Source organism: Sander lucioperca, chromosome 8, assembly GCF_008315115.2.
Source record: "Sander lucioperca isolate FBNREF2018 chromosome 8, SLUC_FBN_1.2, whole genome shotgun sequence".
NCBI classification, from domain to species: domain Eukaryota; kingdom Metazoa; phylum Chordata; class Actinopteri; order Perciformes; family Percidae; genus Sander; species Sander lucioperca.
The window spans coordinates 17,802,177-17,814,676 of NC_050180.1; the positions used below are offsets into that span (position 1 = coordinate 17,802,177).

At 40.9% G+C, this 12,500-nt stretch overlaps 2 protein-coding genes across 4 annotated transcripts in view; one reads left to right on the forward strand and one right to left on the reverse strand.

The window, feature by feature from the left end:
- ecrg4a (ECRG4 augurin precursor a) overlaps positions 1 to 795 on the forward strand; it is a 4,289-nt gene extending 3,494 nt beyond the window's left edge. Inside the window, exon 4 of the mRNA XM_031294451.2 lies at positions 347 to 795. Within this exon, the coding sequence (XP_031150311.1) occupies positions 347 to 496 (150 nt within the window). The 3' untranslated portion in view covers positions 497 to 795. The remainder of the gene's footprint in view (positions 1 to 346) is intronic.
- uxs1 (UDP-glucuronate decarboxylase 1) overlaps positions 1 to 12,500 on the reverse strand; it is a 42,603-nt gene that overhangs the window by 236 nt on the left and 29,867 nt on the right. For all 3 annotated transcript variants that reach the window (XM_031294441.2, XM_031294449.2, XM_036004235.1), the window contains 6 exons: positions 7,526 to 7,645; positions 6,917 to 6,960; positions 4,374 to 4,434; positions 4,172 to 4,229; positions 2,933 to 3,036; positions 1 to 1,742 (listed from right to left, as the gene is read on the reverse strand). The exon at positions 1 to 1,742 is cut by the window's left edge and continues 236 nt beyond it. In XM_031294441.2, coding sequence (XP_031150301.1) covers positions 1,611 to 1,742; positions 2,933 to 3,036; positions 4,172 to 4,229; positions 4,374 to 4,434; positions 6,917 to 6,960; positions 7,526 to 7,645 — 519 coding nt within the window. In that variant the 3' untranslated portion in view covers positions 1 to 1,610. The remainder of the gene's footprint in view (positions 1,743 to 2,932; positions 3,037 to 4,171; positions 4,230 to 4,373; positions 4,435 to 6,916; positions 6,961 to 7,525; positions 7,646 to 12,500) is intronic.

The window sequence follows — 12,500 nt, forward strand, 5'->3', positions numbered from 1 at the left end:
GCAAGGAACGGAGGGAACAGATAACAAGAGCAGAAAAAAGAGCAGAGTGCCTGAAATTATCCCCTCACCGACATAATTTTCGTTTTAGCCAGTGAGCAGTAAATCTCACACAGCTCAATTCACGATGCCTTTTTTATGTGTGCCATTGTTGCTTCCTTAAAAGGCCAAAGCCGCGAAAGCATTGGCCTTTTCAACGTTTGGCTTTCATGCATGTCTATTTGCGACAGCTGGGCCTGCTGACAGTCTCAGCGGACACCTTATCAGCTACCTCTGTGTCTATTAGCTTGAGATTTGTTGAGGTGGAGTTTCCTAACGAGTCACGTCTGTGGTGTTTCTTCCTCACTAGAGGCTGGAGGCTGACCTGTCGTACTGGATGGACCAAGCTCGCTCCACTGATCAAGGGCGTCAGCACCACTACGATGAAAATGCCCCCATCGGCCCGCGTGACTCTGGTTCTTACAGACACGGAGCTAATGTCAACTATGACTACTATTAACTGCATCTGTTGGTTTTAATCCTGCAAATATCCAAATACTTCACAGCTGCCATGGCTTCTTTGTATTGATTGGTTACACCCACCAGTGCTGAGTACAACCCACTCAACACTTTCTCACCATCCTCACATAGGCTATTAGTTATAGAGCAGTAGCGATGTTCAATGACAGCAAAAACACAATATGTGTGCTATTTACATTTTTATGAGAAAGGTTTTGAGGCAGCTGATTTGTATGAAATACTGTTAAAATCTGATTTCTCTTATCATTTGATTATTGTAAATAAAGATGTGGCTTCATATTTAATTCCCCTGCTTTTCACTTCTACTAAACAATTGTAGCTGTCCACGAACACACTTGCATGCGCACACACTTGCACACGCGCACACACTTGCACATGCGCACACAGGCGAACACACACGCGCACACACATGCGCACGCACTTCCCTAATTACTGTATATCATACGCAAAATATCAGAAACATTTTTAAAAATAGCATCTTTATCTGAAATTGATAATGCACATCCTGACATGAGAATTTTCACAAAGTAGAACACAATAATGTTCTGATAAACACCCAATGATGGTGTAACAGTCTTTCTAGAGGATTTGCCCAGTCCTGCAGTGCGCTGCATGAACAGAACGCCACTGATAAGAAGACAAAACATCCAGTGGAAGTGTAGAGTAAAGTCAGGTAGCTCACCTCTGGAGACAAAACACCATGAAACTGGTTAAATAAACACAAAGCACTGATGCACAGTGTGAGCTGTTTGCAAGATTCTTATGTCTGCAATTTAAATATGAAAAACACAAATTCACAAATAAAAAGGTAGGCTGGGTTTCAGATTTCTTGCCTGAAATTTCTGTTTTTGATCCAAGCTTGTCCATCCAACACGCAAGCTCCTGTATGGAAAGCCCTTATCCCGCAGTGCGGCTCCAACGCAAGGCAACACATTTTTTAAAGAGAAGGTTTTTCTCTACTTCTCAAAAAAAGACACCATATCCCAGTGCTATATTCAACAATGTGTTTTAGAAAATGTGTTGCTCTTCGAGGGTCCTCTGAGGAGTCTTAACATCCTTCGGTGTTTTGGGAGTCTGTGGTGGGAATCCCGACCTCAGTTGTGTCTGGGTCGTCCTTTCTTCATGCGCGCGGCTTTAGGTTTGGGGATGTACTGGTTGTTGGCCTGGTGCTCGAGTTCCCTGCTGAAGTACTGGATAGTTTTGTTCAAGCCTTCCTCCAGGGGCACCTGTCCACAAAAGACACAACACATAAAACATAAAGATACTGCCACTGAATGACACTATGTATTACAGCTATATTAATATATTGATCGGATAATATGTCAAATATTGTCTGTAAAAGGTCTTTTTAAGACGGTAAGCGACACTTAGCCTGTTTAGCCGCTTGGATCCGAGCGGTCTCAATGTGCTTCTCATGTGAATAGACAGGCAGACAAGCGCTCTGCGAGTAAACAATGTGTGGTAACCATGGGGCTTCTGTGCACTACTGTATCCCTTCAACTGAATGACATTAGATGACTGTGGTATCATATTTCCCTAACCACAGTTCGATTGATGACGAATAGTGGCAATCCTAAACCACAGTTATTGTGTATAGCTAAAGTTAGCTGAATCAGGACAGTCTTAACTTGATAGCCTAATTTAAGTTAAAACTATGTGTAACGTAACCCGATACATCCAGTCTTGCGCCCATGCTCTGCCATGCGAAACGGTTTTATGTCCCGATAACTGTTTAGAAAACAGCACTGCTCATCACAAAGGGAAAAGGTAAAGACAACTGAACTCTGGCAGCAGGCGGGCGTGTGTGTGAAACAAGTACAACTGCAACGGTATTATACGGTATATACGATATTGCACTAGGCTATCGCTCCCCGTCGGAAAAAAAACCCTTAATGGCAGGGTTGGTAACATTTTCCAATATACACTTTTTTATATATTGTTTGAAATGGTCTCTACACCCCGACAGCAATATAGAATGTATGGGCTATGAAAAGGGAGTGAAAAAGATCCGTCATCTGTAGCTGCTGTAATCCTCCAGTGTATTATTAGGAATTTATTACAGTCAAACAAGTAAAATCAAATCATTGACTTTAGCTATTTAACTATTTGACTTTGAAGACTAAGCCACATACTGATATAAAAAGACTGTTGTAATATTGATTTTAATATTAATCTTGTTAACCCACCTATACAAATATCAGTATGAGCTCTATTACACATTTCAGTCATTGTGAATCCAGAGAATGAGAGGCTTCAAATGTGCATTCTGTTGATGAGACACTTATCAGTTGTAACTAGTTGATCAGATCTGCAGCATTGTTACACCACACAGGCTCAAAAGTTGTGTTTCACAGTCCGTCTACAGAAGGTTTGCAGGACAGTGCGTGTGCATGTGAGTCTGTCGTGTGTCACATACCACCGGCTCCCAGCCCAGCATCATCTTGGCTTTTCGGATGTCAGGTCTTCTCCTCTGTGGGTCGTCCTGCGCCTCTGGAAGGAACTGGATCTGACTTTGGCTCACTGTGCGTGCGTGCGTGCGTGTGTGTGTGTGTGTGTACGTGTGTGTGTGTGTGTGTGCGTGTGTGTGTGTGTGTGTGTGTGTGTGTGTGTGTGTGTGTGTGTGTGTGTGTGTGTGTGTGTGTGTGTGTGTGTGTGCGTGCGTGTTCATGGACAGGTACAAGTACAGAGAGAAGGACATATTATTAAACTTACTTGTCATTTGGCTGATGATAATATAATATAAACAGTAGGAGAGGGTGGGTCAAGGCAGATTGATGCTTCTGTGTGTTGTGGCTTCATGCATAGGTGCAGTAACTCTGCCAGAGGTATTTCTAGAGCTGCACCTCTTCAAAAAAGTAACTACAAATTCTGGCTTTGGATCACCACAGCTGTGATTGGGCTGCTTGCTTTTCCTCCTTTGTGTTTCTGATCGCTCGGTAAGAGATTATTCATGTAAATTAAAAAAAAGGCTTGTTAGTCTCCTCACTTTTTCAGTGTCAGTAGACAAATTTATATTTTTTTCATCTAGCAAAGCCATTTCAAATGCAAACTTTGCCTTTGCATCCATTGTTGCTCTCTGGCACAGTGAATGGGAGAAAGTAAACATGATTACTTTGTGTATAAGCATCCTTAGCTAGAACAATAAAGGAGTTAAATCGTACACTGAGAAATAGATCAGTTTCTATGCCAGGACAACCATGACACAGAAGCATAACTGCACCTTAAGAAAGAATGGGTAAGAGAGAAGAGAAAGATATTAAAAGCCCCCTGACATTTTTATATTTCAAAATTATCAGATTCATTTCCTGACAATGTTGATTAGCCACACTGTTTGCCAAAAAATAATTTTGTGTTCAAAGATAAAAATAAATTGTAGTTAGCTAGACTAACTTATTGCATTAGCTAACAGAGTTTTTTAGTTTGTTTAGTGTGTTGTTCATTCAATGTAGTGGATTACACGTAATCCCACCGTCAGAAACACACAGACTCTCACTCTCTTCTTAATCGTCTCGCCGGGCTACAGTGCACTGGACGGATAGACATGTTGCCGAGGGACGTTTGCAACGTGCACCAGCATTGGCCTCTAACAGGTGCAGACGCAGAGTTTGCAGAAATACACAGAATGACAACTATGTTTACCGATCGGACGCCTTACCGACTAGACTTTTGATGAGACGAGCAAACTCCAATATGGTGTGTTCCTCTGGGTTCCCCTGCAAACAGATTTCATAAACTTTCATCACATCAGTGTCGACATGAGACAGCCACATAAACTGACTAACCGGTAAATTGTCTGCCTATGCAGAAGTCATTTTCAATGTCAATTTGTGAAACACAACTGGGTATGATGATCTCACCAGATTGACTGGACTGCTGATGTTACTGTTCATCAACAACACCAGGCCGTTGACCAGATCGCTGTAGAAAGATAATAAACAATAATTAATAAACATTAAAATGGATTCCCTTCTTTTAAAATTCACTCTGTGGCTTAGCTTTGTATGAGGGACATTCCATAAGCATGAACTTTCCATGCAGAGCTTTGATTATGAGAACATTGTATTATACCTGTAACATCATACATTTCACATAATTTCTCAGCCTAACTAGACCCATAATTGTTTCAATATTACTTTTCTAACCAGCACATTATGATAGTGGAACAAATCTTTCCAAGGCCAGGTGAGACATGTAATCTCTTTATTTCTCATTTCCTTCAGCATATCATGCACTACAAGTATTCTTTCAGTGTTGCTATTTATAAAAAATACACTCTGTATAAAAGTTTGAATTTTCTTTTGTTTGTTTATTGTGTCATGCATACAACTATATAACATCAGGCTTATGCTATGTTCACACTATGAGGGACAAAGCAACAGACTACAAGTCAATTCTGATGGAAGCCGGTGACATGAAGCTACACACTAATGCCTGACACTCCAATGACATAATAAAGCGTCAACCAGTTATATCTTTTGTTTTACAATTTCCTTCTCTCTCCCCACAATTCCGGTCCGTTAGCCAGTTCCCAGTGCTATTTAACCCTACCCATTGTTTTTTTTTAGTGACACTAACAAAAAAAATGCAGCTTGGCAAAGGGTGGCAGTTATTACAGAAGTACCAGGTATGTAAGATACATTTTTAAATGCACAATGGCTAGCTGTGGTACTGTGATATTAACTCAGTTAGCTGAAGCTATCGCTATGACGCTTTCTGTGTATTGCGGTGCACACAGGACATGGGACATGTTAACACGGGACATTTTATCGATAGCTATCTAAGTGCTCTCAAGTGACGATCCATGTTCGCAGACACACATAAGCCCATGACGACATACATGACTAGGTCAACGAGCGCTTGAGCAACACTTGAATGGCAACTCTGAGACAATGTTTTTTTTCGTGTGTTTTGACTAAATATTCAAAACACATCTCAGTTTAATGAAATACATTTCAACAAACTACAGCCTCTCAAATGACTGTATAGTTAAACCAACCTTTCTATGAAATTTTTTTTTAACAAAAACTATTCATAAATGTAGAATTTATTTGCAGGGCTCTTGTATTAGACTGTCTATATAGATATGTAAGTGCTAAAATGCTTTATTAATAATAATACATTTATTTAATATAGCGCTTTAAAAAGGTACTGACAGGAATGTTACACAAAAACTAAAACAAACCATAAAAGCAGTAAAAAATATACAGGATACAACAATAATAACTACAACAATGAGAAAAATGGATTTCAATAGGTAGGTTTTGAGTGTGGTTTTGAAAGAGGGGAGTGACTAAGGTTGTGGGAGAGAGTTTCAAAGGGGCCGGTCCAGTGCTTGGACCGGGAGAGAGGGGTAAGGAGGTTGGCGTACATACCTCCTGCGAGTAGGAGTATGTCGTGCAGGTCAGTGAGGTAGGAGGGGGAGAGATTGTGGAGAGCTTTGTAGGTGATAAGGAGTATTTTAAACTGTAATCTTTGTTGAATGGGGATTTATATAAGAATATGTTTTTAATAATACCTCTTCATACAAAGGGGATAGTTAAAAATGCTGATTTATTTTTATACAATTGTTCTGATTGTCATCTTGTCGTTCAGAAGATTTTGTAGGATCTTAATTCATCAACATTTCAGAGGTTATTGGGGTAGTAAAAGGTGCCCTGAGAAATTTTCTTGTAAACTAACTAAAGTTCAGTTTGCATTCAATCTTTCCTCACTCAAAAGCTGTGTGTATCCTTGAGGTCTAATGTAATCTAGACCTGAATAGTTCTAACATAAAGTTTTAGTAATCGAGTCAGACCAGCTTTATGCAGAGTTTACTCGAAGACCTTGGCTTTTCACTGTTTACACAACGCAAAAGTCATACAGGGCGGCGGATGAATGCTTTGAAGAGATAGGAGTGCTTCAAATGCTCTGTGTCTCTGATCTCTCTTCTTCAAACTGATCTAATTAACCTGCCACGTTCACATATTGCTTCCAGGCAGAGAGACATGCACATGTTGGTATTTCATGATAAACTTCAAAGTCAAATTTAATTCAGTCCTCCGCCTTATTCCAAATTCATGAGTCCATGTAAGCATCAGCATCCAGATATACCTTTAATATGCTTTAAACACCAGAAGAAATACTGTCTGTCTCGGTAGAAAAAGGCCATCATTTAATTAATAAAATAAAAATACCGGTAATAACTAACACTTAATATGATGTATGATGGCATGGCATTGCTAGAATTTATGTAATACGTTATTTAATATGATGATTATTAATGATATCATACATGTATTGTTCTATTGGTGGGTAGACTACAAAAATAAAGATTCTTGTGACAAATAATTCGGTACAGATTGAAGAGAAGAATGATGGATTCCAAGGACAAAACAAAACAGGATTAATTTAGCAATCTTACCTTACATACTGAAAGGCTCTTGTTTGGGAACCAGAACCATACACCTACAACAACAACAACAGAAAACCGCTTGTCATATTTTTATATATATATTTTTATATATATATATATATATATATATATATATATATATTACCATGTGTAAAACAACAGATTTCTACTCAGCAGACTTAAAAAAATAGCACACTGAAAGTTTATTTTCATCATGTGCAAGTCTACTTCATATTTTTGTCCTGATCATGTTCAAATTATTAGAACTCAAGAGTTCATTGCCATTTGAAGTTTCCACTTTCTATTCCCGCTCTTAAAATCTTATTTTCAGTTTTGTGCATCAAAATCAATTGCTATTAAACCACATTTAAAACATTTCATATAACTCATTATACTAATAAGACCTGCATCCTGATTAGAAGGATTATACTGTAGTGTCTGAAACTTTTCAGTTAAAATCATGTTCAATCAAAGAAGATTGCCAGGTATCATCATCACAGTGAGGCTAATTCAGTGTGGACATCCTCACACTGCTAGTACTGAAAAAACACAAGCCAAATATAGTGGTTTGTCCCAAGCACCTAATAAATGAGTAAAAATCTTAAAATGCATACATACAGTGAGAGGTTCTCCCTGTAAAGCCTGCAGGATGAAGTTGCTGACAACTCGTCCATCGTTCATGTGCATTCGGGAGCCAAACGTGTTGAAGATTCTCGCTACCCTCACCTCTACTCCTTCCTGTGAGCAAAGAAACAAGAAAGTAGGTGACTCAGTCATTTATAAACTTTTTTGTTCCTTGGTTTTAACGTTATCTTTATTTTGATTATTTGTTTTATTAATCATTGAATGCATTTTTTTAGTTTATATACTGTATTGTTTTTTATTTAAGGGAATACAAAGCCAAATACAAAATTAAAGCTGCAAGCAGCGATGGACGGGCCCTCGCGCACGTGCGCGTGTCGGGGTTACTGGGGGACGGCGCTCCTTGCGACCGTGCATTTGCGCGGCACACAGACACTGCAAATCGTCACCAATGAAAAGGGAACTCCCTGCTGAGTTCAATGATACCTCACACAAGACTCTATCTTAAACAGGTCACCAGTTATGAAAGGGGCGTGGCTTAAGCATAGCGGGGCAGGCTAAACCATCACCAATGAATAAGGAACTCTCTGCTGAGTTCAATGATACCTCACACAAGGGTCTACCTTAAACGGTTAAAATTTTATGAAAGGGGCGTGGCTTAAGCATAGAGGGGCAGGCTAAACCATCATCAATGAAGAAGCAACTCTCTGCTGAGTTCAATGACACCTCACACAAGACTACCTTAAACGGTTCAAATGTTATGAAAGGGGGCATAGCCTGAGTGAGTGGGCGTGGTTAAAGTATAGGGGGCGGCTCAGTATCCCATGTAGACCACACATTATAAGTTTCATGTAAATCGGATGAGGTTTGTCAAATAAGGCTGATTTCCTGTTGCCAGCGGGGGGCGCTGTGACCAAAAGTCAACATTGGCCTGTATATGTCCTCAGGCCTAGACTCTTGTTGATCATGGGAAATTTCAAGCAGATATGACAATGTACACTGTAGTTACAGCCGATTTGTCATTCATCGCTAAACACTCAAAATGGCCGCCACGCCACGCCCACACCGTTTGACGAAAGTTTTTCTTTTAATAACTTTTCATCTGTAATGTGTTTAGATGGTACAGACCAAATTTGAAGTCCTTCGGATGAAATCTCTAGGAGGAGTTTGTTAAGGTATAGCACCTTGACTTTGAGGCCTACTTCCTGTTGCCACTAGGGGGAGCTATGACTTTGAGTCAATTTTATCCGGTAAATGTCCTCAGAGTTAGAGTCTTATGAATCCTGAAAGGTTTCGAGCCAATTGGACAATGTACACTCAAGTTACACCCACTTCCTGTTTCGATGGCGAAACACACAAAATGGCCACCCCTCCCACGCCCTACGACGAAAAGTTTTTCTTTTAATAACTTTTCATCTTTAACATCTTAAGATGGCACAGACCAAATTTGAAGATGATCGGATGAAATCTCTAGGAGGAGTTTTTGTACGTCTTGACATGCTTCATATGTGTACCAAGTACCACACACTGAAGGGGCTGAATTTTTGTAACTTTGTAGGGGGCGCTAGCGAGCCATTTTTGTGCGCCTATTCCTGAAACCCTTAAAATACGTAAACTTTCACCAGACTTGATGCGCCCGCCAATGTTGGTGAGTTTTTGAATATGTTAAGCCCCTCAAAAAGGCAATTCATTTGCCGTAATAATAATAATTCCTTCAGTTTCAATAGGGCCTTCGCCGCTGTCGGCGCTCGGGCCCTAATTACCAATTTGTGCCCTTGAAATAATATGTATGTATGAACTAACAACTTATGCCAACAAAATGGCAGCCAGTAGCGGTATAATGCTACTCTGGATGACACCAATAAATTAACTATTAGAAGTCAAGATAAAGGAGCTGATTTTAACAGTGTCCCATGCTGTGAGTCACCCCGTCATGATCAAATATTAGCAGCATGTCTGAAATACCTACTGCCTGCCACTGGAATATACCAGTCTCCATTTGGTTAGAGGCACAGGTCACATAATATTACAGCAGATGCTTAAAATAACAAAACTGCACGTGTGCAATTCAGTACAGGATGTATTTATCAAGTGCAGGGGAACATAAAACAAGGCTGTGAACACTTGTCAATCACCCATTTTTTTTTGGTATGATGTATTTTCCAACCAAAGTCATCAGTTAGCCTACCCTAACAAAGTCACAATAAAAGTAGCAGTGGTGACCAAGTCACTGTAAATGGCTGACAAATCATATTTTGAAGCGTTAATGTTAAGAGTTTGACAAATGTTTGCACGATTCGTTAAAACACTTAGTAAGAGAGCCCGCGCTTTACCTTAAACCACGTTTCTTTGTTTTCCAATTTTCTGGCAAAACCATCTAGAATTTTTGCAAAAGTCTGTTCTCTGACCTGATCACTAGATTCAAATAGCTAATTATGTCCTCAGAACAGGAAGGTTATGTGTCCGTCTTGGGGATATTGTACATTTTCCACTCATCACCTTTCTGATTTATTGTCCAACAACTCCTTATTATGTCGATGTCCCTATATACAGTATCATTCTGGTTTAATGGTGTGCATGTTTTCTGTTTATACTGTATAGGTAACTCTTTGCTACAAATGGGATTTTTAGGGTGCCTTTTGGCCTGCGACATCTGATGAAAATCAGCACTTTTGGCTAACTTTACATGCCAATGTCACATTTCAAGAGTACAACAATAATTTGTGTCACATGCTCTCTTACCTATGAGCCAAGTGTTATAAAAATATTCTTTGCATAAGAAGCAGAGTACCAGGCAATAAGACACTAGGCTCTCCTTACAGACACTACAAAGAATGAATGAATGAGGCCAAGTACATCATGGATACTCACACTGATCCCAGATATGTAGAAAACTCTACCTTTTAAAAAATCTAAGGCCTTCATAAGTCAGCCTTATACATCAATACATGCTACTTCAGATGGGATGTAAATCAATTTTTGGTTACAGAACATGAATAAAAACATGAAAATTATGCAGATTTTTCTCTTGAAATGTAATTCGATGGTCACAACCTGCAAAAATATTCAGAACGGTGAAGAACAAGGACACAATGAGGACAACATAAGGAGGTAGTCTTGGAAGGTGTGTGTAAATGTAAAAGATGGCTTGGTAAAAGCTAACATGTCAATAAATGCACAAATTCAACAAAACAAGGATACACAGAAGCCCTGATTAAAAGCAATCAATTGAAATGCCTTTTTATATATATATATTTATTAGGGGTGAAACGGTACATGTATTCGTATTGAACCGAAACGGTACGGGCGTCTCGGTCCGGTCCATGAATTTACACACAGAATACACGGTATAAAAATAAATAAAACTTGCGCGCAAATTAATGTAATGTAATGCGGAACTACTGTTAGACACGCGTTTCTTAGGGACACCTAATCTGTAGCCCTGCCCTTAGCTCGGAAGCTCGCGAGCTCCGCCTACATGTTGAGTCAGTAATACATCCATGGAGTCAGTCAGTCCAGTGAGTCCACATGAAGCAAACTAGTCCCTTCCATATACAACCAAACACGGACATAGCTGTATCCCTTCTCGCCCCGACCACAAATGGCCTCCAGGCCCATTTGCTTTGCTGTTTACTCCGGTATTAGCTGTTAGCTCCGCCCTTAGCTCTTAGCTCCACCGTTAGCTCTTAGCTCCGCTGTTAGCGTGTGAAGCTAACGCCACAATTCGCCAACTGCTCTGTGTAACCGAAGCTGCTCTTTTAACATCCCTGCTCTGTGCATTCACATATGAGAGCAGCGCTTCTCTCCCATATCACACTACTAGCTGATTGTCTTATTTTGTTTACAAGTTGCAGATGGAGTCTGGAGATGATGCAGGGTAGGCCTACTTATTGTGTACTGTTTACATCTTACTTTACACACTTCAAGCTGTTACAGCTAGGTCAGTGGACAGCCTGAGACATGCACAATAAAAAAAATTGCCTTCTGCATTTTTGTCTTGCTTTTCCCTCCATTGTACCGAACCGAACCGTGATGTCTGAACCGAGGTATGAACCGAACCGTGACTTCTGTGTACCGTTCCACCCCTAATATATATATATTAGGGCTGTCAAACAATTAAATTTTCTTAATCGCGATTAATCGTTGAATTTCTATAGTTAATCACGATTAATCGCATGTTTTATTACATGATTAAAATTCTATTATTTTGCATTTCAGAACTGTTTTTAAGTACATATCAACAATGGAAAGCAGTTACCAGGGGTAAGCTTTGGAGCAGGTTCGGGAAAGCGGATGTGGATCTGTTCGCCTCACGAGAGAACACACTGTGCGCACTGCGGTTTTCCTTGAGCACACGCCTTCTCCCACCACCCCTGGCCCAGAACCCTCCTATACGCTTTTCCCCCGGTCCCTCGAATTCCTCGTCTCCTGGAACGCATCCAGGAGGAGAATCTGTCGGTCATCTTGGTGGCACCGGAGCGCACGAGCGCATCCTGGATCCCGACGCTGGTTCAGCTGCTGGCAGGTCCCCCCTGGCAATTGCCGTGGCGTGAGGACGCCCTGTCACAGCTGGATGGCGCGATATTTCACCCCCCAGTGATAACCCAGCGACTGTGGGGCTGGCTGCTGAGCGGGAACCCTGCAGAGGTTAGGCTTGCCTCCTGCCGTGGTGCACACTATTCAGAGCGCGAGAGCCCCCTCTACTACAGCGTGTTACGCAGGGCGTTGGTCCGCTTTCCAGCGCTGGTGCACGGAGAGGGAAACGGACCCCATATCGTGTCCCCTGCCTCTCGTGTTGACTTATCTCCAAACATTGGTGGATAACGACTTGGCTCCGTCCACAGTCAAAGCCTACGCAGCAGCCATTTCATCCTGCCACGAAGGCTATGGAGAGAGGACGGTTTTTGCGCACCCCCTAGTAAAGCATTTTTTGAAAGGGGTCAGACGACAGAAACCCGCCGTGCGCTCTCTCACACCCCAATGGGACCTAGTCCTGGTGCTTCGAGCTCTG